This window comes from Cervus elaphus, chromosome 20 (genome assembly GCF_910594005.1).
Source record: "Cervus elaphus chromosome 20, mCerEla1.1, whole genome shotgun sequence".
NCBI classification, from domain to species: domain Eukaryota; kingdom Metazoa; phylum Chordata; class Mammalia; order Artiodactyla; family Cervidae; genus Cervus; species Cervus elaphus.
Window position 1 is genome coordinate 130646582 of NC_057834.1, and position 25076 is coordinate 130671657.

General features: G+C 36.3%; 1 protein-coding gene across 9 annotated transcripts in view; it reads left to right on the plus strand.

The window, feature by feature from the left end:
* Positions 1 to 25076, plus strand: part of ZMYM6 (zinc finger MYM-type containing 6) — a 44785-nt gene that overhangs the window by 10322 nt on the left and 9387 nt on the right. For 7 of the 9 annotated variants that reach the window (XM_043876829.1, XM_043876834.1, XM_043876831.1 and 4 more), the window contains 12 exons: positions 657 to 756; positions 1594 to 1843; positions 5496 to 5670; positions 5769 to 5960; positions 11219 to 11369; positions 11992 to 12107; positions 12921 to 13193; positions 13357 to 13507; positions 14073 to 14245; positions 15690 to 15840; positions 18385 to 18519; positions 18960 to 19000. In XM_043876829.1, the coding sequence (XP_043732764.1) occupies positions 657 to 756; positions 1594 to 1843; positions 5496 to 5670; positions 5769 to 5960; positions 11219 to 11369; positions 11992 to 12107; positions 12921 to 13193; positions 13357 to 13507; positions 14073 to 14245; positions 15690 to 15840; positions 18385 to 18519; positions 18960 to 19000 (1908 nt within the window). Of the gene's footprint in view, positions 1 to 656; positions 757 to 1593; positions 1844 to 5495; positions 5671 to 5768; positions 5961 to 11218; positions 11370 to 11991; positions 12108 to 12920; positions 13194 to 13356; positions 13508 to 14072; positions 14246 to 15689; positions 15841 to 18384; positions 18520 to 18959; positions 19001 to 23215; positions 24885 to 25076 lie in introns of those variants that run through there. The other 2 variants (XM_043876836.1, XM_043876835.1) reach the window with 2 other exon arrangements.

The window sequence follows — 25076 nt, forward strand, 5'->3', positions numbered from 1 at the left end:
TTTTTTAAGGGAGATTTGTGTATTTAAATTTTTTCCCATGATTATATATTATTTTAAAGCATTTTGAAGAATATATTAAAGATAAATCTGATTTAGGCTGTGATGATTTTGTATATAATGAGCAGATTGCATTGAAACATGTATCTTTTCTGCCATTAACAGATATGACAGCTTGCAGATCTGTTGGATAAAATTACTAATTTGATCCAAACTCTAAATCACTCAGATTTAATTTCATTTATTGCTCCCTTATAAATGTAGCCTAAAAAAAAAGTAGTGCTCAGCATTGAAATAGCTGTGTATAGCAAGATTACATTAAAAATTTTTTTTCAATTGGAGGATAATAGCCTTACAATATTCTGTTGGTTTCTGCCATATAGCAACATGAATCACCCACAGGTATACGTTATGTCCCCTCCCTCCCAAGATTACATTTGGTAAGTAAATGTAAGTATCATAAAAGATTCTCCAGTTACAAAATCCTTTTTGTAAAGATTAAATCAGTCTAATAACTTGTGCATTTTGACTTTTAAGGCATTTGTGAAGGTGACTAGGATTATGAGGTAGAAGAGATAAATATGACATTTTTTTTGTTTGAATTTCTAGTTTACTCAGGTACTCACACTATATTTTCTCTGTCTCTCTTTTTCTTTAAGGAATATATACATGCTTCAAGGCCAAAAGCTCAAGAAAGTGAACTGAAAATCAGTGCTGTGTTTTCGGTCAGTGACAGCCCTCTTGGTAAGAAGCAGAACTGTAAGTTAGTTATGATCAGTATCTTGTTATATTGACTAATAGAATGGATGGAAAGTACCTCCTCATATAAGTCTGTTTTCTTCCTTGAGACAGAGCAGTGCTTTTCAGACTGGCTGGCTGGTCTTGACCACAGTTTTAAAAAGTGGAATATAATTACAGTTGATCCTTGAACACAGGGATTTGAATGGGTGCAGGTCAACTTATTTAGGTGATTTTTTTCAATAAATATAGTACCAGTATTTTCATTTCATAGATCTGTAAATTAAGTATGGGGAAATTTTTATGTTCAGTTGGAAATCGCAGTATGTGAAATCAAAAGAATTAGAGTTTGAGTCCTGATTCTATCCAAACTTTCAGCTGCCTGCCCTTGGATGAGTCATTTGTTTGTTCTTTTGTTTTTGAGGCAGAGATGGCAGGACACGGGTTTTCGACTGCATGGGGTTGGCACCTCAGCCCCTGAGTTGTTCATGTATTTTAGTAAATACATGTTTTTATGTATGCATGATGCATATGTATATGCATATGCATATGATGCATATAGTAAGGAAACATATTATTTCATAAAACTGTTGTTTCAGCTATTTAATTTTGTGTGCCTATACACATACATACAGATCTACGTATGTGTCTCCTGGGTTGTAATGTGAAATGTGGTTCTTTCTGTGTCTCATGGTTAAATAAATTGGAAATCACCTGCTCTGGAGTGGTTCATTGTCTCAATATTGGATTTCCAGACTGAGGGAATTTGTCCTAAAAAATAGAGAATGTATATATGTTCATGTTGATATGAAAACTGTTTTTTTTTTTCTGTTTCTTTTTCTTATTTTGTTTTTATAGCCCAACAGTTGACCCCAGGCTTTCAGCTTTCTCTTGCATCATCTGGCCCAAATGTATCGCTTCCTTCAGTTCCAGCCGTAGCTCTTCAGGTTTTTTGCTCTGGTTGTAAAAAAATGCTTTACAAGGGGCAAACTGCATTTCATAAGACAGGATCAACTCAGCTCTTTTGCTCTACAAGATGCATCGTTGGACATTCTTCATCTGTCTGCCTACCACCTCCTCCCAAGAAAGCCTGTGCAAACTGCTTGAAGTATGAGATTCTTAATTATATCTTTTAATTTTTTTAGTGTATTTAGTTCAAACAGACTATTGCTACTTTAAATCTCTTTAGCACATTTCTTTGGAAATATTTGTTAGCTAATTGAGAAATTTGCAAGTTCTAAAGTTTTGTAAAGTTAAATAAGTGACTTGATGTAAAAAAGGATTGCCTAAACCAGTTTTCCTATGTCTTTCAATTTAAATTTTTCTAGAAAGAAAGAAACTATTTGTGAGAAATTGCAGGACCACTTATATATTGTATGTCTGTTGTAATTGTAGACAACTATTCCAAAATTATTTGTTATCTTGAAAGTTACTGAAGTATAGAATGAAATAATATCACCCTTATAATAGTATATGAAAGTTATTTAATTCTTTAGAAGGTAATTGGCCACAAAAGTAATGCATTTATTCCTGAGAAGTCGTTGTGAGCTTTTGTTGGAGGTCACTGTTGCCTTGTAATAACGCGTAGATGCAGAGAGAAGAAGAAATAGCAAAAGAGTCCTATAAACTTCTTTCTTGGGAATTACTTGGTGTTCCAATGGTTAGGACTCTGCGCTTCCACCGCAGGGGGCATGGGTTTGATCCCTGGTTGGGGAACTAGGTAAGATCCTGCGTGCTGGGCATGGTTGTGGCCAGAAAAATAAAAAATAATAAAATTAATAATAATCATAAACTTAGCTCAGTAAGTTTGAAGCATTTGGCATGCTTTGCCTATTTGTGTGGTAGTGTAATTCTAGGAATGTAGTGAGTTGTTGAGTAGTCACTCATGGAGAGCAAGAAAGGAGCTTGGTTTTAGATTGTGTTAATAGCTCTGTCACTTACTAGCTGTATGACCTTGGGCTAGATATTTAAGTTTTCTCAGCCGTAGTTTCTTCATTAGTAAAAAGAATCTACTTCCGCAGGTTTTAATGAGAAAGTGTTAGCACAGGACCTAGCACATAGCAAATGCTTAATAAGTGGGATCCTATTATTTTAAATAAGGAATTTGATATTATGTATAGTTAACATAATTTGTGATCTCTATTTTGTCTTTGGAGACATAATGATACTTTCTTTATCTGCTTGGTTGTGTTGACCTTAGGTATCTAAAAGTAGATCCTATTAAAATGGAAATCCCCAAGTAAAAGGAAAGAGAAATTTTAAAATATTTTACTTAAATATTCAGATTTACTTTTCTTCCAAAATGCCCAATATCTTACTTTAGCTTTTTCATGTCATTCTCATGAAACTGCTCTGGAAGAATAAATTCTCCTGTCTCCCAGAGTTTGCTCAAATTCATGTCCATTGAGTTGGTGGTGCTATCTAACCATCTCATGCCATCTCATCCTCTGCCGCCCCCTTTTCCTTCTGCCTCAGTCTTTTCCCAGCATCAGGGTCTTTTCCAGTGACTTGGCTCTCTGCATCAGGTGGCCAAAGTATTGGAGCTTTAGCTTCAGCAATGGTCCTTCCAATGAATATTCAGGGTTGATTTCCTTTAGGATTGACTGGTTTGATCTCGCAGTCCAAGGGATTCTCAAGAGTCTTCTGCACCACAGTTAAAAAGCATGAATTCTTTGGTGTTCAGCCTTCTTTATGGTCCAGCTCTCACATCCATACATGACTGTAGGGAAAACCAAATTTAGTTTTCTGTTTTTAGGTATTCAGCTTCAATATATCAAATATCAAGAGCAAATTAATTAAATTTTACTTTATTTTTTGACCAAGTCACATGGTACGTGGGGTGTTAGTTCCACCCAAGGATTGAGCCCATGCCCCCTACAGTAGAAATGTGGAGTCTTAACCACTGGACCGAGGAAGCCCAAATTAATTAAATTTGAAAGAATATAACATGACTTATACATACAAATACCTATTATTCTCTTAAAAGTAGTCACTCTTGTCATTGGCTTTTTACCACAGTACTGTTGTTGAGAAAACTTTTTTGTCTCCTGATTTGGCATTGCCTTCAGAGATTGTGAAACATTCCTTTAGGCTAAGTTAGGTGATAAATCTATCTTTTCAGCTGGGGTTTGATTTTTGTAAGTTGCCAAAAGTTACTTGATGTCTTACCAACCGACTGTTGTAGATGATTAAACTGAGCCATACTATTAAACATGATATCTGACTGTAAAATTAAAAAGTTGTGCTTAGAGTTCTTATAAACTAAATGAGAAATTAGAAAAAGTGCTTGAGCCATGTTGTTGTTGGAACAGGTATAGTTTTTCTAAGGTAAATATTTAGGTGTGGCATATATGTTTGGATGTGTAAGGTTTAGAATGCATTTATATTTATGTGCACAGATTTTCATTAAAACGTCATTCTCATTGGTATATGTATGTATACATGGCACTTGTAGGTTTTCATTATTAAATGAAATTCTTAATTGCTTTGATTGTAGTCGAAGAATCACTTTTCAGTATTATTATTTCGTGTGCATATAAGCATATCCACTTGGTCCTCAAGATTCACTATTTTTTTATTAAGGCTGAGTTATAGAAAATTTAAGTAGTGCTCTGCCGCCTTTGAAATTCTTTTGTAGTTTACCGTAGAATAGTTAAGTGTGATGAAGGTACGGGATGGAAGGTAGAATAGTGGAATGATGAACTGCGTGGATGGTAGAATCAAACTGCCTTGATTTATGTTCTGGCTTCACTGCTTACCAGCCGAATGACTTTGACAAGCTATTTAACCTTTCTGATTTGGTCTCCCAATAATACTTACCTTATAGAGTTTTTTATGATCATTAGATTGGATAATTTGAGTAAAGAGAACAATATCTGGCACATCATCATTACCCAGTACCTTATTATAGTACATAATATTATTGCCATTGTTATTCTTTACTATGTGGCCTGCAGTAGTGTTTCTAATTAATGACTATTTCCTTCAGTTTTTATACTTGTCAGAAGAATGGCAATAACTGAGCCTTTGTTTTTACTGGCAGTGCTTATTGTAACAGTGAGCTCTTCCGAAATAACTCTAGGAGTGTCATAGAACAACTCAGTTATTTCCGTTCTTTTTGTCTCATTCTTGTTTCCATCTGTCCTCTGATACCAAGCCTTAATAACTCTTTTTTTGGTCATTTGTTTCTTGGATCTCTTCAGTTATAGTGAAGTTTTATATATCATGCTAATTTTTAATGCAAATCTTTGATAATTTATGTTTCTCAAATCTTACGTTTGAATAAAAAATTTTTTCATTTGTTGTTTCATTTATGTTTCTACTCTTGGCAGCTACTGGCTCATAAGAGGACAAGTGTTTTGTGGTCTGGAGTTGTGGGATGGACACTTGTTCTTTTTGGCTCCAGTAGATGAAACTTGGTTGGAACTGGAAGCTTCAATGTTTTTTTCATGAGCATCTGGCTGGATATCTTTTAAATGTAATTCTCCCTCAACACGTCTATAAATTAAGTTTTATGAACTCCATTTTATACATGAGGAAATTGAGCCAGTAATTGCCTGTTGCCTCACTCATTGTCCCTCAGCTGAGAAGTAATAGAACTAATCATCAAACCCAGTTTTCCAGATGCCTTTCCCAGGGCCAGCCATTTTCTACTTATACAATAGCTGCCCTTAGTAAATGTAGTTATTTTAGCTCACAAAGAGGAAGAAATTACAATTACGAAGAACACATTTCATTTTGCCTTTGTTATTTATTTTTAGAGACATTTTAAATCCAAAGGATGTGATCACAACCCAATTTGAAAATGCCTCTCCTAGCAAAGATTTCTGCAGCCAATCATGCCTTTCTTCTTATGAGCTAAAGAAAAAGCCTGTTGTTACCATATATACCAATAGCATTTCAGCTAAGTGCAGTATGTGTCAGAAGAATGCTGATGTAAGTTCCATTTCGTCTTTATTGAGATTCTGTTCACAGATCAGAGGTTTTCTCCTGGCTCTGCTTACTTTGTATCTGTGTGTGTTTTTCTTTCCTAGATTCGATTTGAAGTTAAATATCAAAATGTGGTACATGGTCTTTGTAGCGATGCCTGTTTTTCAAAATTTCATTCTACCAACAACCTCACCATGAACTGTTGTGAGAACTGTGGGAGCTATTGCTATAGTAGCTCTGGTCCCTGCCAGTCCCAGAAGGTTTTTAGTTCTACAAGTATCACGGCATATAAGCAGGTACGAATATCAGTCTCTTGTGCACTTGTTAGGCTCGCCCCTTTTCCGATGGTGGCAAAGTGCAGGGTAAAAGAGTGAGCTCTTCCCATCAATTGATCTTGGTGTGTGATTTCCCCTCCAGAAAAATGAGATAGATTCTGAAACTATAAGGGTTGATTTTGATAGTAAAATAATATAGATGAACTAGATCATTCTTTAGGGTTTCCTTCATGGCCACAACTTCACAAACATAATTTCATGGTTTGCTATGAGTCTGAAATATTTTGTGCTCTATTGATAGTGAAGAAAACCTCATATTATTGTACATAAACTATGACCAAGAGTTAAAAGATGATACAGTCAGCAAATATAAAACATATCTTTTCATTTTAGAAAGTATGTGTTTTAAGTGTATTTTGGAATTCATTGTCATTATTTTGGCAACATTGCTTTATTAGAATGCTTTAGGGTTTTTTTTTTTTTTTTTGCATTTTTCTGTTTTCCAACTGCTTTTTTTTTTACTTTAGTTAATTTTTGTTTATTAGTTTTGTTATTAAATATATTAATTTGTGTCAGTTTAATTGTTGCTGAATAATATGGGGTCTTTAAAAAGTTACTTATTTAGGAAATAAACTGAAAATTTATTTTTTGGCCTTACCATGTGACACATGGGATCTTAGTCCCCTGACCAAGGACTGAACCTGTGCCCCCTGCATGGGAAGCACAGAGTCTTACTCACTGAACTCCCAGGGAAGTCCTGAAAAAAAGAAGTTATTATTTTCAAAAAACATGTAAATGATAATTAAATTTTTTTTTCAGTTAGGGAGTTTGGTTTAATTCCTCTGAGCAGTTGGTAATGGACATTCATCTTAATAGAGTATCCTTTTTCTAGGAACTTAGCCACTTTTGGCAGTCTGCTTACTATTTTTGCAAGAAAAGAACCCATGTTATATGTGTATGTATGTGTGTGTGTGTATATACATAGTCCCCAAATCAGTTCCATTCCTGATTTTGTTACTGGTATTGTATTCTGTCCACTGCGTAGGTGGTGTTCCTCTTTCACCCAGAGGATTATGTAAAGAAGCTTTGCAATTTATGTTTTCCTAGCTTTTACTTCCCTGTGTAATTTATTAGTGAAAGATTTTACAGTGTGCCAGTGACAGTGTATGGTAGTGGTTAGGAGCCTGGACTTTGGATCCAGATGAAGTAAGTTAAATCTCCTACTTTCCTGTTTTTTGGTTTTTTTGGTTAAGTTAATTAAAGTTACAGTTTGTTAATGTAATTTTTAAAAGTATCTCACTGTGTTATTGGAAGGATTTTACTCTATAGTAGTGTATATAAAATTGCTTAGTATGGGGCCTGGCTCATGATGAGCACTCAGTAAGTAATAATATTTTTAATTTCTATAAATGGTGGCCACTATTATTGTGTTTCTTAAAACGTGAATAAACTTAGAGGCAAATTTTATTGTGAAACTCAGCTTGAAAAACAGGTAGTTCTGCAGAATCTCCTAATATGCATTAAACATCTTTTTTGTCTCCTGCTAAAGAGTTTTACTAGTTAAGTAACCTTCAAGTGGTAGACTGTCTCTTAGACTGATGTCCAAGTCTCTCCTGGGGGTGGTCCTTAGGTTTGTGGATTACTTGGTCTCTGATTATTTGTGATGAGAAAAGTATGTTATGACTAATTAATTCATTATTTTTAATGTATTTTGTTGTTGCTAATATATTTGAATAGTTACTAATTTTTTTCAGTTTTTATTTTACAGACATACTTTGGAAATATTGTGAGTTTGGTTCTAGACCACTGCAATAAAGGAAGATTATATTAGCAAATCTTATATACATATATACACAAATATAATGTACACACATATATATCATTTATATATATTTGGTTTAAAGAGGTATGTTTCAGGTCTTAGTGGGTCCTTTAAAAAAGTGAACAACTTATTCTTAAATAATTCCAAAATGGTATTTATAGACTTTTCATCAGTTAAGAGTTTTAGAGGCATAATTGAGTTCATCCAGTTTCTGTAGCTAGGAAAGCAGCTTACTAGATAACTAACTTACTCAGAATGTGTCTTTTCCTTACCTTTAGAAAGAGAGAGCATTTATAGGCATACCTCAGAGATACTACGTGTTCAGTTCCAGACCACCACAGTAAAGCAAATATTGCAATAGAGTGACGCATGAATTTTTGGTTTCCCAGTGCATATAAAAGTTTATTTACACTATACTGTGTAAATACTATGATGTGTGCAATGGAATTATGTCTTAAAAAATAATGTGCACACCTTAATTTAAACATACTTTATTGTTTAAAAATGCTAACCATTCATTTGAGCCTTCAGAGAGTCATAATCTCTTTGCTAGAAAAGGGTCTTGCCTTGATGTTAATGGCTGCTGATTGCTCCAGGTGGTGATTACTAAAGGTTGGGGTGACTATGGCAGTTTCTTAAAATAAGGACAATTAAGTCTGCTGCGTGGATTGACTCTTCCTTTCATAGACAGCTTCTCTCTAGCCATACAATGCTGTTTGATAGCGTTTGACCCACAGTAGAACTTCTTTCAAAATGGGGATCAATCCTGTCAAACCCTGGCACTGCTTTATTAACTAAACTTACGTAATGTTCTAAATCCTTTGTTGACATTTCAACGATCTTTGCAGCCTCTTTACAGGAGTAGATTTCATCTCAAGGAGTCACTTTTTTTGCTCATCCATATGAAGCAACTCCTCTGTGCGTTAAAGTTTTATGATGAGATGGCAGAAATTGAGTCACATTGTTGGGCCCCACTTCTAATCCTGGTTCTCTTGCTGTTTCTACCAGTCTGCAGGGGCTTCTCCGGTGGCTCAGCGGCAGAGAATCGCCTGCAGTACAGGAGCCTCAGGAGACACGGGTTCGATCCCTGGGTCGGGAAGATCCCCTGGAGGAGGGCCTGGCAACCCACTCCAGTATTCTTGCCTGGAGAATTCCATGGACAGAGGAGCCTGGTGGGCTATAGTCCATGGGGTCGCAAAGAGTCGGACAGGACTGAAGCGACTTCACATTCACAGTTACTTTATTCTCTGAAGTCTTAAATCCCTCAAAGTCATCCGTGAAAGTTGGAGTCAGCTTCTTCTAGACTCCTGTTAATGTAGATATTTTGACCTCTTCCCATGAATCACTATCTAGAATGGTGAATCCTTTCCAGAAGGCTTTTCATTTACTTTGTCCAGATCTATCAGAAGAATCATTGTCTATGGCAGCAGTAGCCTTATAAAATATATTTCTTTTTTTTTTCCCTCCATCTTTTTTTAAAATTTTATTTATTTATTTATTTATTTTTTCAGTGGGTTTTGTCATACATTGACATGAATCAGCAATAGATTTACACGTATTCCCCATCCCGATCCCCCCTCCCACTTCCCTCTCCACCTGATTCCTCTGGGTCTTCCCAGTGCACCAGGCCCGAGCACTTGTCTCATGCATCTCACCTGGGCTGGTGACCTGTTTCACCATAGATAATATACATGCTGTTCTTTCGCAACATCCCACCCTCACCTTCTCCCACAGAGTTCAAAAGTCTGTTCTGTACTTCTGTGTCTCTTTTTCTGTTTTGCATATAGGGTTGTCGTTACCATCTTTCTATAAAATATATTTCTTAAATAATAAAACTTGAAAGCCAGACTTACTCTTTGATCCATGGGCTGCAGAATGGATGATTTGTTAGCAGGCATGTTTTCAAACAACATTAATCTCATTGTACATCTCTGTCAGAGCTCTTGGGTGACCAGTTGCATTGTCATTGAGCAGTAGTATTTTGAAAGGAATCTTTTTTTCTGAGGAGTCGGTCTCAGCAGTGGGCTTCGAATATTCAGTAAACCGTGTTGTCAACAGATACGCTGTCATCTAGGCTTTGTTGTTCCATTTACAGAGCACAGGCAGAGTAGAATTAGCCCAATTCTTAAGGGCCTTAGGACTTTTAGAATAAGTGAACATTGGCTTCAACTTCAAGTTACCAGCTGCATTAGCCCCTAACAAGAGAATCAGCCTGTCCTTGAAGCTTTGAAACCACACATTGGCTTCTCTGTAGGATGAAAGTCCTAGATGGAATCTTCTTCCAACGGAAGGCCATTTCATCTGTGTTGAAAATCTGTGGTTTAATGTAGCCGCCTTTGTTAATTATCTTAGCTAGATCTCCTGAATAGCTCGTAGTTTCTGCATCAGCATGTGATGCTTCACATTGTACTTTGATGTTATAGAGATGGTGTGTTTCCTTAAAACTCACGAACCAACCTCTGCCAGGTTTAAGCTTTTCTTCTGAAGCTTCCTCACGTGTCTCAGACTTCATTGAATTGAAGAGAGGTAGGGCCTTGCTTTGGGTTAGGCTTTGATTTAAGGGAATATTGTGGTTGCTTTGATCTTTTCAGACACTAAAACTTTCTCCATATCAGCAGTAAGACATTTTTGCTTTCTTAACATCTGTGTGTTCACTGGAGCAGCAGTTTTAATTTCCTTCAAGAACTTCTCCTTTGCATTCAGAACTTGGCTAACTGGCACAAGAGGCCTCGCTTTAGGCCTGCCTCAGCTGTTTATGTCTTCCTCTCTAAGTTGAATCATTTCTAGCTTTTGATTTGAAGTGAGCGATATGTGACTCTTCCTTTCACTTGACTATCTGAAGACCGCTGTAGGGTATTAATTAGCCTAACTTCAATATTATTGTGTCTCAGGGAATAGGGAGGCTTGAGGAAAGGGAGAGTGATGGGAAGCAGCCAGTCAGTGTAGCAGTCAGAACACATACAACACTTATCAGTTAAGCTTGTCTTAAATGACTGTGGTTCATGGCAGCCCCAAAATAGTTACAATGGTAACATTAAAGATCACTGATTACAGACAACCATAACAAAATAATGAAAAGGTTTGAACTTTGTGAGATTTACCAAAAATGTGTCACAGTGAACAAGGGCTATTGGGAAAATGGCACTGATAGGCTTGCTTGACGCAGGATTGCCACAGTCTTCAATTTGTGAAAAATGGAGTATCTGCAAAGGATAATAAAGTGAAGCACAATGAAATGAAGTACGCCTGTATTATTAATTGAAAGAACTTATTTTTCCCACATCCCAGTTTTAGGAAAGTCTATGCTTAGTGTAGCTGCTATTATTGTCAAATATCATGCTCAAATATTTTAGCCAAAGGCTTTGGTTGTAGGTAGCTTTTCCTTTTTTCTTTCCTTACAGCATATGTATATATGTATGCTTGTACTTGGTATTTAAATGTTATTTTATTTTAACAGAATTCAGCCCAAACTCCTCCGTATGCCTTGGGGAAATCATTGAGGCCCTCAGCTGAGATGATTGAGACGACAAATGACTCAGGAAAAACGGAGCTTTTCTGCTCTATTAATTGCTTATCTGCTTACAGAGTTAAGACAGTTACTTCTTCAGGTAATGTTTAATTCCATAAATTTATAGATTTTGTAACTATTGAAGAGGAATGTGCCTGCTTTTTTTCCCACTTTATTACAAAACTAAAGCAATCTGTGTGGTTTAAATAAAGACCCAAGGTTGCTTTAGTTTCAAAGAGCTGATTTTTTTTTAAGATTTTTTTGATGTGACCATCAAAAAAAAAATTTCATTGACTTTATTACAATATTGTTTCTGTATTAGGTTTTGTTTTTTTGGCCACAAAGCATGTAGAATCTTAATTCCCCAACCAGGGATGAAACCTGCACCGTCTGCATTGGAAGGCGAAGCTTTAACCACTCAATGCCAGGGAAGTCCCTCAAAGAGCTGATTTTTAAGCAACGAAGTTTTTCAGTGATTTTCTTGATCGAAGTATTTATTTTGTAATTTCGTATGTGAAAAGAGAGAAAAACACATCTAAGTTCCAAGTTAATTTTTGTGTAAGTGGGACTTAATTATAGTTAGCTTTACACGTCACTGTAAAGTTCTTTCATTTTTGTTTTGTATATTATTGAATATTTGATGTTTTTACTCCCCTAATACATTTTTGGTTTATTTGTTCATGTATGTGACTTAGTCATTGGTTTTTATTTTTGTTGCCAAGGTGTCCAGGTTTTGTGTCATAGTTGTAAGACCTCGGCAATCCCTCAGTACCACCTGGCCATGTCCAATGGAACGATACACAGCTTCTGCACCTCGAGTTGTGTGGTGGCTTTCCAGGTACGACCCAAGGTAGTACTGCACCCTGCAGTCCTCTTAGGCAGTGGTCTGTGGCGAGATGTTAACTGCTTACCAGAGGGAAAGCTTCAGTTAGGAGGAAAAGAGACTCTGTTCAATTATAGTCCAAGAGGTCATTTCTGCAAAATGTCTGAGCCCAAGTTTTGAGCTTCAGTCCTTTTTTATTCAGCGTTCTCACCTGGACTCCCTTTCTCTCCCACTTTCACCCTTGGCTGTCTCCCTTTCAAAAGAATGGCAGTAGGCTGTGGTTTGGATAGGTGGCATGGTGATGGGCTCCTGTGTCCCTTCCTCTCATCCTGGGCCAGATCCATCACGACTCCTGGCACAGAATTGGAAGCCTCCACTCTTCCCATTCTCTTCTTACTCTCTAATACATGGAGAAAGGGTAGAGTTTAGTGATCCTCCTGGGTGGGAAGATCCCTGATGTGGTATCCTTGGCCCCAGGGAGAAACAAAGTGGCCACTGTGCTCTTAATAGCTAGGAGAGGCTGGTTGGTAATAGGTGTGCAGGTGGAGGGAAAGGAGAGGACTGCTCTTATTTATTAGAGTCATGTACTAGAGATCGTTGTCTAGAAAGCCTGGATTTTAGTCTGCAGCTTTTTTTTTTTTTGGCAACCTTTTAGTGTTACATTCCTCAGTCCTGTTCTGGGAATATGCGTTTCAACTCTTCCTGTGAGTTAAGAAAATCTTGCAGAAACATTGGGGGAAATTAATTTATTAAAATGAGAAAATGAAAATGACCAAGTTATCTTATTTCTCACTCGATACAATCTTTGCCTTATCTGTATTTATTCAGAATGTATTTAACAAGCCAAAAGGAGCACTCTCTTCGGTGGTGCCTGTGTCTCAGACCCAAGTGATTGTAAGCCTACCCTCTGGGTCAGCAGCGTCAGCCGGAAGAGGTTACACCTCCGCCTTTCCTCCCAGCTCCGTCAGTGGCTCCGCTGCAGCCAGCCTCCAGCCTCCTGCCCAGTTCCAGCAAGTTGCTTTAACCCATAGGATTGTCAGACTCAGGTGTCAGCACTGTAACCATCTGTTTGCGACAAAACCAGAACTTCTGTTCTACAAGGTAAAGAGAGATCGTGAAGGGATTGAAGATGAGTTTACCCAAAAGAAGCATTTTTGTCTTTTCATCTTTGACAGTCACCCAGTTTGCTTTGAAGTGAGAAAAAGATTTCTTAAAAATAAAGCAACTATTTGATTAGATATTAATGACTGTTCTTCCTCTCCAGGGGAGAATGTTTCTGTTTTGTGGCAAGCTTTGCTCTGATGAATACAAAAAGAAAAATAGAGTTATGGCGATGTGTGACTACTGTAAACTACAGAAAATTATAAAGGAGACTGTACGATTCTCAGGGGTTGATAAGCCATTCTGTAGTGAAGGTAAGAAAAAAGCTCAGTTGTAGCCACAGAGCATGTGGTGGTTATGAAGTAATTCGTGATGAGTTGGGCTCTTCATCCACAATTAATTTTCAAGAAATTTCTTTTTTGAGGTATAATTTGAAGCTTTTTTATTGAGTTTATACTTAACTCACTTCTAAGTCTATCCTTTTAAATGTTACAATAATCTCAATAAAGAAAACCTTTCCAAATATAATTAGATCAATGGTATTAGTACAGAGTATAGAAAAATCTCTTTGTAAGTTTAACTTCAGAGATCTTTTTGTTTTTGTACCTCTTCATAAACGGGGTACTTGGGCAATTACTGCTTCTTGGCTTAAGGAACTTTTATACCTCTTATGTTTCTGAATATAGATAACCTCATATTTAGAGAGTATGTTTCAAAGGTGATACGAGTTTGTTTTGTGAATACAGATAGCCAAATAATTGTGTCAAGATTTAGAAGTTAGCTTAAGGCTGGTACTATTGAAGACTGTAGAAACTCACTTCACTGCCTGCTGGTTAATGTAAACGTGATGTTTCTTCCTTTTATCCTTCTGGTTCCCAGTTTGCAAATTCCTGTCTGCTCGTGACTTTGGGGAGCGATGGGGAAGCTACTGTAAGATGTGCAGTTATTGTTCACAGACATCCCCTAATTTGGTAGAAAATCGACTGGAGGGCAAGTTAGAAGAGTTTTGTTGTGAAGATTGCATGACCAAATTTACTGTTCTGTTTTATCAGGTAAACTTGATACACCTCTTTGACTTTCTGAAGTTGGTACAGTTATTTTCTATTTAAAATATATTGAGATTATGTGAAGAGAAATTAGTTATTTAGAAGTAGGTAAATAAATAAACTATGGGCTATGGGCTCCTAAAGCAAAATTTCAGTTGACTAGAAACATGAAATCTTTGGGGTCAAGAAGATAGGATTTCTGGAGATTTTATTGTTTGGGAACTGTTCCTTTTATTTTTTGCTTTCTTGTAAGGCACACGGATCTTATTTATAACTTTTAGTTCTTTCTAGTTGGAATTTTACACAGTTACGTTGCCTTAAGTGGCTCTCTCATTCAGAAGTAGTTCTGAGGAACTTGAAGTGAACCTTTGTTCTCACTTCATAAGTTAAATGACTCTGACCTCCTTACCGTTCATCTGCCTTCTTTTTTAAAAAATTACTTTTTTGAAAGGCTAACAACAAAAGCTGCAATTAATTAAACCACTAATACATGTCTGGTGCTTCATAAATATTATTTCATTTAATCTTCACCACAGTCCTTGGTGGCTCAGATGGTAAAGAATGTGCCTGCAATGCAGGAGAGATGTAGGTTTGATCCCTGGGTCAGGAGGATCCCTGGAGAAGGAAATGGCTACCCATTCCAGTTTTCTTGCCTGGAGAATCCCATGGACAGAAGAGCCTGGTGGGCTACAGCCCATGAGGTTGCAAAGAGTTGGACACGACTAAGTGACTAACACTTTCACAGTCCTAAGAGATAGGTAGAGTATTGCTATTGTTAGATTGTTCTGGTATTGCCTGTTTATAAATACGGAAAAGCAGTAAGGTCCAGGGAGGTTATGTAATGTGCACCTGAAGAATCTGGTAGGTGAGGAACAGCACCTGTACCACTCCAGTAAAATCACCTGTTTACTTGTCTACCTACCTAAAATATAGTTTTCTTTGAGAGAAGGTATGTCTTTTTTATAATTATATGACTAGGACCTATCTCAGTGCTCAAGACGAAGGAAACCTAGTTAGATATTTGTTGAATGAATCAAAGTCTTTATGACTACAAACCCCATATTCTTTTTTTAACTTATCTTATATTGGAGTATAGCTATTAACAATGATGTTTTAGTCCAGATGCACAGCAGAGTGACCAAAGCCCATATTCTTTATACTGCAGTAGGCTGCCTCTTAACCTTAAAAAAAAAGCCTATCTTTTGATTCCTTCACCAGTAATTTTGAAAACAGGAGATCAATTTCTATATTCTGTTAATTGAGGGCATCTATATAAAACAAATAGTGTATGTCTTTTTGACTACAATATCTTAAGGTAGGAACCTTACATTTTGTGATCTCAACTGACTCATACATCCTGTTTTCATAGTTCCTTCTGGTTTTATGATTAGTGTTATATTTTCATTATTTTATAGTTTTCAGCCTATCCTGTTTCACATTTCTTTCTCAGATGGCCAAGTGTGATGGTTGTAAACGACAGGGAAAGCTAAGTGAGTCCATAAAATGGAGAGGAAACATCAAACATTTCTGTAACCTATTTTGTGTCTTGGAGTTTTGTCATCGTCAGCAAATTATGAATGACCCTTTTTCACAAAATAAAGGTAAAGTTAAACTTAGCTAATGGGATCTTTCTGTCAGTGCTAAGTTTCTGTCAGCACTCAAAGTTGTAAATAATATAATAACAAAATTTCACTGCATTCAGATAGTCTAAATTTACTTAAATTTACCTTTAAGAATCCTTAAAGATTGCCCTAGTGGGCAAATTAATCTTGATGCTTTTTGTTTTCAAAATCAAACATACCAAGGAATCAATAAATATGTAAGCAATAATTTTTTAGGAAAATTAGATTGGTTTGCTTTTGATTGAATTTATCTGTATATAAATAACTTACGCTAAGTGATATATTGCTATTCAGTTAATAAAGCAGAAATAAAAATAGAAAAATCAGGACAAACAAAGGAAGAGGATATGTTAATATGGTGGCTGTTACTGGTGTAAGATTTGATTCAGAGCTTGCTTGTAGCCAAGGGAAAAAAAACAACACATTAATTATATCAGAAAAAATAAAGTAGACCAGTTCTTCATGGGTAGCAAAGTTTTTCCTGGCTAAGAATAAAATAATTTTGCAAGTAGGACAGCTAATGTGGTCAAAATATCCAGATGAATAGATACGTGGCATGTTCTGAAAGTAGCTCTCTGAAGTAGCACTTCTCTTGAGTTAGACTAAAAACATTTGATGTTATGTTCTCTCATCAAAGCCTGGAGTGCTCCTGAGTTGACAGAATTCATATGCTCTGGCTTTATGGTCTGGCCTTTGTCTACTTTTGCAATCTTATTAATCATCACCTTAACCACATATGCCTTGTGCTAATCTTTTGTGTTATCATCCATTCCCTAAGACCAGTCAGGGTAATGGTGGAATTTTCGTTCTATAATGTGGGTTAACAAAATCACTGTTTTTATGTGGATGGAGAGCTACGTCACCAACTTACTTATAAAAATTATCAGGTTAAATTTTTATTTGAATCAAGCTTTCGGTGTAGAAATTTTAATATTCACTAATGGAAAAGTCCAGTTAATCCTGAAGCCAGTAACTGTATTTTTATGCATTAGGTATCATTTGAAGTTTCTAATTTTAGAGAATTAGGCACCCTTTAAGTCCCAGTGAACACTAATCTAAACAGGATCACTCAACCCAACATTCAGTTCAGTTCAGTTCAGTTGCTCAGTCGTGTCCGACTCTTGCGACCCCATGGACTGCAGTATGCCAGGCCTCCCTGTCCATCACCAACTCCTGGAGTCTACTCAAACTCATGTCCATTGAGTCAGTAATGCCATGCTACCACCTCATCCTCTGTTGTCCCCTTCTCCTCCTGTCTTCAATCTTTCCCAGCATCAGGGTCTTTTCAAATGAGTCAATTCTTCGTATCAGGTGGCCACAATATTGGAGTTTCAGTTTCAATATCAGTCCTTTCAATGAATATTCAGAACTGATTTCCCTTAGGATGGACTGGTTTGATCTCCTTCCAGTCCAAGGGACTCTCAAGAGTCTTCTCCAACACCAGAGCAAAATCATCAATTCTTCGGTGCTCAGCTTTCTTTATAGTCCAACTATCATATCCATACATGACCACTGGAAAAACCGTAGCCTTGACTAGATGGACCTTTGTTGACAAAGTAATGTCTCTGCTTTTTAATATGCTGTCTAGGTTGGTCATAACTTTTCTTCCAAGGAATAAGCGTCATTTAATTTCATGGCTGCAGTCACTTTCTGCAGTGATTTTGGAGCCCCCCAAAATAAACTCTGCTACTGTTTGCACTATCTCCCCCTCTATGTGCCATGAAGTGATGGGACTGGATGCCATGATCTTAGTTTTCTGAATGTTGAGCTTTAAGCCAACTTTTTCACTCTCCTCTTTCACTTTCATCAAGAGGCTCTTTAGTTCTTTTTCACTTTCTGCCATAGAGTGGTGTCATCTGCATACCTGAGGTTATTAATATTTCTCCCGGCAATCTTGATTCCAGCTTGTGCTTCATCCAGCCCAGCATTTCACATGATGTACTCTGCATATACGTTAAATAAGAAGGGTGACAATATACAGCCTTGACGTACTCCTTTTCCTATTTGGAACCAGTCTGTTGTTCCATGTCCAGTTCTAACTGTTGCTTCCTAACCTGCATACAGGTTTCTCAAGAGGCAGGCCCTGTGGTCTGGTATTCCCATCTCTTGAAAAATTTTCCACAGTTTGTGGTGATCCACACAGTCAAAGGCTTTGACATAGTCAATAAAGCAGAAATAGATGTTTTTCTGGAACTCTTTTGCTTTTTTTGATGATCCAGCAGATGTTGGCAATTTGATCTCTGGTTCCTCTGCCTTTTCTAAAACCAGCTTGAACATCTGGAGGTTCATGGTTCACATATTGTTGCAGCCTGGTTTGGAGAATTTTGAGCATTACTTTACTAGCATGTGAGATAAGTGCAATTGTGTGGTAGTTTGATCATTCTTTGGCATTGCCTTTCTTTGAGAAACCCAACATTATACAGTTATATATTTGCATTGCTTAGAAACTTAGTTGTTAAATAGAGTTTTTTTTAATGTGTGCATGTGATCCTTTTGTCTTACCTTTTTATTTATTTTAATCAGTAAATATTTCTAAGGCACGCATTGCTTCAGTGGCGCTCCCTGCTGCAAGGACAAATACAACACCAGTTATAACCAATGTGGTGTCATTGGCAAAAATATCTCCTGCCCAGCCCACAGGGAGTGGTGTTTTAAAAGGTATGACTTGAAGTAAAGGCATTTGGGTAAACTGTAGAGGTTTTTTCCTAGTGTAAATAGCACTTACTGGTAATACTCACATGTACATTTATATGAAGAAACATGCCCCTCTGTCTCTGAGGGAAGTGGGTAGCAAGCAGGGTGGCGTGCATAGGGAAGGAAGTGGTATGTATAATTTATTTTTTAAAGAACCACAATGATTTAATATTGCTGCCTTTAACATCAGAGATTCTAACACAGTAGGTTGGGATTGGGGCCCAGGAATCCCTTGCCTTTACCAAGCACTCCAGGTGATATTGATGCCAAATTTCCTTGTACTACTTTTTGAGAAATTCTGGACTAGACTTACACCACCTTAGAGAGAAGAAAGTAACCTCTTGGTTTCAATGTTTACTTGTGTATATTCTAGGGATAATAATGTATGTTTTAATTTATAACAGGTGCAGTTATTACTAAAGAGGCAACAAAGATCATTGAAAATGTAAGTTTTATTAATTATCTTCCTGATTAATATTCCTTGGGTTTGGTTTCATTTTGATATATAGCCTTCTAATGTATGTCTGAGTACATTTCTATTTGCTACTTAGTTGTTTTAAAAAGTGGAGTGATATATTATGCACTAATTTTTGTTTTTGAATTTTAAAGTTAGATCAATAATAAGAATGCATTTCTGATTTATTTTACTGTTTGTATTCTGGTTCCTTAGTTTCTTTAAATACTTGTTAATTCCATCTGGTTGCTTATTTTTCTCTTACTACCTTCAAGTATTTTTCTTTTAGACTAGAAGTTTCTGAAAAAATTCAGTGTATTGTTGTTTTATGCATCCTTGAATTATGTGAAGCTGAAAATAGTGCAAAGTAAAATAATGTTTAAATTCTCTCTTGAAAAAATAAAATTCTCTCTTTATTGTGAAACTTCCTGAAATTAAAAAAAAGAAATTTAAAGAAATGCGTAATTTCAAATCTGGCAGTTTGAAAGAATTGCAGACTATGTCATTGTCTTATGTCAGTGTCTGTTTAGCAGGAAAACAAAATTCCTATCATCCTTTATCAATATCACACAAAACCTAATGTGTCAGATATTGGGTTAATGTTTTTGCTTTTGTGTTGCTCTCTTAACATTTGCTCTTGATACAGTTAAAAATCTTTTAAAAAAATATCATACAACAGTGTGATTCAGGTTCATTAAGTGGTAGTGCTGTACTAAAAAGTGGGTCCCAAATTCAATAAATTTGGAGAAGTTAGATGTGATAAAACTGTGAAGAAGGCCAGACCATTGCTATATCTCATGCTGTTTAATTTAGGAGAGCGCACCCTGCAGGGTATTAGAGATAATGTTCAAAAAACCCCAAAGTGGTTTTAGAGCAGATACACCCTTTAGTTCACAAAATTATCTTGTAACCAGGCAAGGGGGATGGAATAAATGGAAAAAATCCTGGCAACACAGGTGAAAGATCAATGCTGCCATAATGTGCCCCTAAGGCCAAGCGCTCATCTGTGCTAAGGCATGAAGTATTTTTGATGATTTGAAAGGAGGCGACACTGAGACAAAAAGGTTTGCTACAAGTCATGGCTGGCTTTTCAAGTTTAAAGCCCACCAAGGTTTTAAGAATATAAAAATGAGCAGGCAAGTGATATCTGTTAGCGCTGAAGCTATCAAAACATTTCAGCTTGCAGTCAGTCAGTTTGGTCGCTCAGTCGTATCTGACTCTTTGTGACCCCATGGACTGCGGCACACCAGGCCTCCCTGTCCATCACCAACTACTCTCGGAGTTTACTCAGACTCTTGTCCATTCAGTTGATGAGGCCGTCCAACCATCTCATCAGAAATCCTGTGGGGGAAAAAAGGGAAAAAACCCAAACCACGTTAGATTCATTAGCTTCATTCTTTAGCAAAAGTCTTCCAGGAAATCAGACCAGCCTTCACCATAATGTGGAGAGTTTATCTTACTTAATTTGATATCTCTTAACTCTTCCATTATTAAGGTTGTTGGAAGAGGATAATGATAATTATTTTTAGGCAGTATGCCACATTAGTTAATGAACTGTCATTAAGTTAATTTCATATTTATATGTATATTATGTATTGTACTTTCAATTATATTTTAAAATTACATGATTAATAAAGCACTGTGTTGTAGAATTAATAATTTTATTAACTTCTTAATTATATAATGAATTATTAATGTATTGTGTCTTAATAAGTATTATTATGAAATAAGTATTGTTACGTATTATGTCATGAATTATGAAAATATTCTATATTTGTTGTAAGTTTATATTCTGTGATAATGCATCCTTTCTCTATATATATGGGGCAATTAGTCTTAAATTATGTTGGTTTTGAATTTTTCAGGAGCATATCTCTCATATTAAATGTGACTGCCCTATATATGTTTTCCCTATATGGAGTACTTCTGTAATTCACCAGTCATTTAAACTGTGTTACAGAAGAGTTCTGATTAATATTTTCAGTTTAGTCTATAAAAAGTATAATAATTAATAATATAGTATTTTTATGATTTTTAAAAAAGGAAAACCAGACTGTTTAAGAATCTTTTTCTTTGTTTCTCTGGGACTTTGGTCTGGATTCCTTCAAGTTACTTAAGTGGTCTTAAATTTGGGGGAAAGGTGAGGTACTGGAAAGTGCAAAGACGAAAACATACCGCAAGTGTCAGCAAACTTGTTCTGTACAGGTCTAGAGAGTAAATTAGCCTTCGCAGGCCGTGCAGGCTCTGTTGCAGCCCCTTCCTTCTGCCCCTTGTATATCAGAAGTAGCCCCCGACAGTACGTAAGTGTGCGCGTGGCTCTGTTCTGGTGGAACTTTAAAACGCGAATGACGGGCCCATGAACCAGACTTTGCCAAATCCGTGTTCTCCTGTATTCCCTGCATCCAGAGTTAACTGTTGATAGATTTGGCTTATTTGCTCAGTTTTTTCTTTTCTTACCCTCCCTTTTAACAAATGAATCACACCCTCAGTCCTTTTTCACGTCCCTAGATGCAGCTACTGTACGAATTTGGTGTTTGTCCTTTCAGACCGTTTTTAATCTTTCACATTCATATGTACCCATCCATGGAAAATAATAGTATTTTTTAAAATATGCATCTGATTCTTGATAGATTTGGTACATTTCTACTTCTGTGTAATATTGTATATTTTGTTGTTGTTCAGTTGCTAGGTTGTGGTCTTACTCTTTGCACGTGAACTGCAGCACGCCAGGCTCCTCTGTCCTGTACTATCGCCTGGAGTTTGCTCAAATTCACGTCCATTGAGTCGATGATACTATCTAACCTCTGCTGCCCCCTTCTTCTTTTGCCTTCAATCTTTCCTAGCATCAGGGTCTTTTCCAATGAGTTGGCTCTTCACATCAGGTGGCAAAAATATTGGAGCTTCAGCAAAACTCCTTCCAGTGAATATTCAGGGTTGATTTCCTTTAGGATTGACTGGTTTGATCTCCTATATTGCATATAGATACCACATTTTATTTATCTATTGCCCTGTTGATAAACATTATGTTGCTTCACTATCAAAAATCTCTGCCACAGTGAACATTCTCGTATATGTCTTCCTGTGCATGTGTGCGGGCGTTTGTCTAGTGTAGACATGGAAGAGTGGAATTTTGGGGACAGAGTGTATTTGCATTTTTAGTTTTCAAATTGCCCTATTGAGTGGGTGTTCCAGTTTTTATTTCCACTGGCAGTTTATGTTTGTACTCATTTCCCACAGCCTTACTATCATTTTATGTTGTCAGATTTAAACTTTTTTTTGCCAGTCTTCGGTAATATCTTATCGTTTTATTTTGTATGTCATTAATTACTGGTGAGTTTGCTTATATTTCTGTTTCTGAACATTTGAATTTTCTTTTCTTGGAATTTCCTGTTTTTAGTTATTACCCATTTTTGTGTTTGTCTTTTTCTTATGGATTTTTTTTTCTGTATTCTGGATTTGTATTCCTTTTTACTCATCATTTTTATCAACACAAAAACATGCAGTAATATTTCCTACCTGAAAAAAATCCTTCTTTAATACCATGGCCTTTCAGTTACTGTCCCATTTTTCTGCTTTTCATTTTGGGAAAAAATCCTCTAAGGGTGGCCTTGCTTGCTGCATCATTTTTAAAATCTGTTTTCTTTTCTTAGCTCACTCTAGTCAGGCTTTTGTTTGTACCACTCTGCTGAAATATTTCTTGTCAAGATCTCCGTCAGTCTTTATTTTGCCAAATCTAGTGGTCAATTTTCAGTTCTCATTCTCCTCATGCTTTCAGTAACGTTTGATACAGTTGATCTCTCTTTCCTTCCTTGAAATATCTTCAACTTCTAGGTCATCATATTTATCCCTTTTGCCAATCTACACATTTCTTTGCAGGGGACTCATCCAGCCCTCTGGTTTTAAACCACCTAGATGGTGGCTGATTACCAGACTTATTTCTCCTGCCTTGACCTCTGAGCTCTAGGTTCATGTATCCCTCCAACTGTCTGCATGATGTCTGCTCTTAGATGATGAACAGCCATCTCAGGTAAAGCAGAGTCCTTTTATTTCCTCCACATTTCCCTCTGCAGTGTTCCTTACTTCTTACCGCTCCTGGTGCCATCTTCTTAGTCTGAGCCGCCATCGTCTTTCTTCTGTATTATTGCGGTGACCCCCTACTTGTCTTTCTCCTTCCATTCTTGCCATTTGCAGTTTTTTTCTCCACAGTGTTGCCAGGATGATCATTTTAAAACACAAATCAGATTGTCACTCTGATGCTTTAAAAACCTTCAACGAAATTCTGAAAAAGAAGAATAAAGAAGGGGAAGAGCTAGTTCCCCAAATTATAACTACAAATTTTTAAAAAACCTTTAAAATTTTTATTAGCATATTGTTGATTTACAGTGCTGTGGTAGTTTTAGATGTACAGTAAAGTGAATCATTTATACAACAGATTTTATAGAGCTACATAGTTGAAACAACAGTTGTTTCATAGTTGAAACAGCGAAGCCATGGATAGACAATTCAATAGAAAAGAAGTCCAAAAATAGACCTAAATATATATATTATATATATATACACACACACACGATTTTAGAAACAATAAAGGTGGCAGTTCACATCATTAGAAGAGATCTAGATTATTCAATGAACAGTGCTGTGACAACTGAGTAGACATATGGAAGAAAATACCATAGGACTTCTACCTTCTAAGTTAAACCAAAATGATGCCCAGATGGAGAAAAATTTGAAGTTTAAAAAATAGTGAAAGTATTAGGAAAAAGTATAGGAAAGAGTTTTAATGCAGAAGTAGGGAAAATCTCTCTAAATATGTTACAGAACCCTAAAGCCATAAAAGATTTGTGAGGAAAATTCAACTGCATTTCAAAGTCAAGACACATGAGAAAAATGAAGAAGTTGCAATTTATGTTGTAGAAGGCTGGTTTTTTTTTTTCCCATATGTAAAGAGTTTCTGTGAGTCAGCGAGAAGACCCAACACGCATTAGGAACATGGGTAAAAGTATGATCCATAATTTTACAGACTTGGAAATAAAAATAGTTCTTAAACATACACAAACATAATTCAGCTTCAAGATTAGAGAAATACCATTTAGAACCATAGTTTTCTCAGATGGCAAAGATAAAAATGCCAAAGCAGTTGGTAAAACTGCTATAGAGGGCAACTTAGTAAAACCTGTTAAAATTTAAAATGTAAATACTCTTTTACCCAGGAAAGCCAGTTTTAAGAATTTACCCTTCAGATATATTTTGCACATTTATGAAATGATGTACAAGGATAACAATTGCAGTATTGTTTGTAGTAGGAAAAGCCTGTAAACATCCTAGTTGTTTCATCAGTGGTCAGGGCTGTTGTGAGTTCATCCTGAGGTATTGTACAAATTAGGAAGAAAAAAAAAGAATGCCCTAAATAGAGAGTCTGAAATGCACCCTGTCCAATCCCACACTTAGTCACATGGCCTGGCAAGTGGAGTCCCTTGCACGCATACACAGCTGCTCCATTTGGACTGTAGTTAAATATACCATATCCCGTGCAGTGGAATATCATGCAGTTAAAAAGAATGTGGTGGCTCTTTATGTATGGACACAAAGCAGTCTTATATATGTTTCGTGCCTGTACGTTTGTATAGAATACCTCTGGAAGGCAGCCAGTAAAGAGACAGCAGTGATTACCTCTGAGGAGAACTGAAAGACTGGGGGCGAATTTTAACAGGGAGAATTATTTTTTTTATTATCTGCTATTTGAATCTTTGGATTTTGTCCCATGTTATACTGCCCATTCAAAATCATGCATAGAATTAAAAGATAAAGGAAAACCGGGAAAAGGATATGAATAGACAGTTCACAGAAGAGGAAATATAAATAATGCTTAAACATGAAAAATATCTAACCAAAAAAAAAAAGAAAAATATCTAACCACACTACTATTATATAATTTCTCACTTATTGAGAAACAGCAAAAAACGTTCAATGATATTTAAGAGTTTTGGGAAACAGGCTCCTATACATTGTAATATACAGATTTTCATATATTTTGACCCACCAAATAGCACTTATACGACCTTATTCT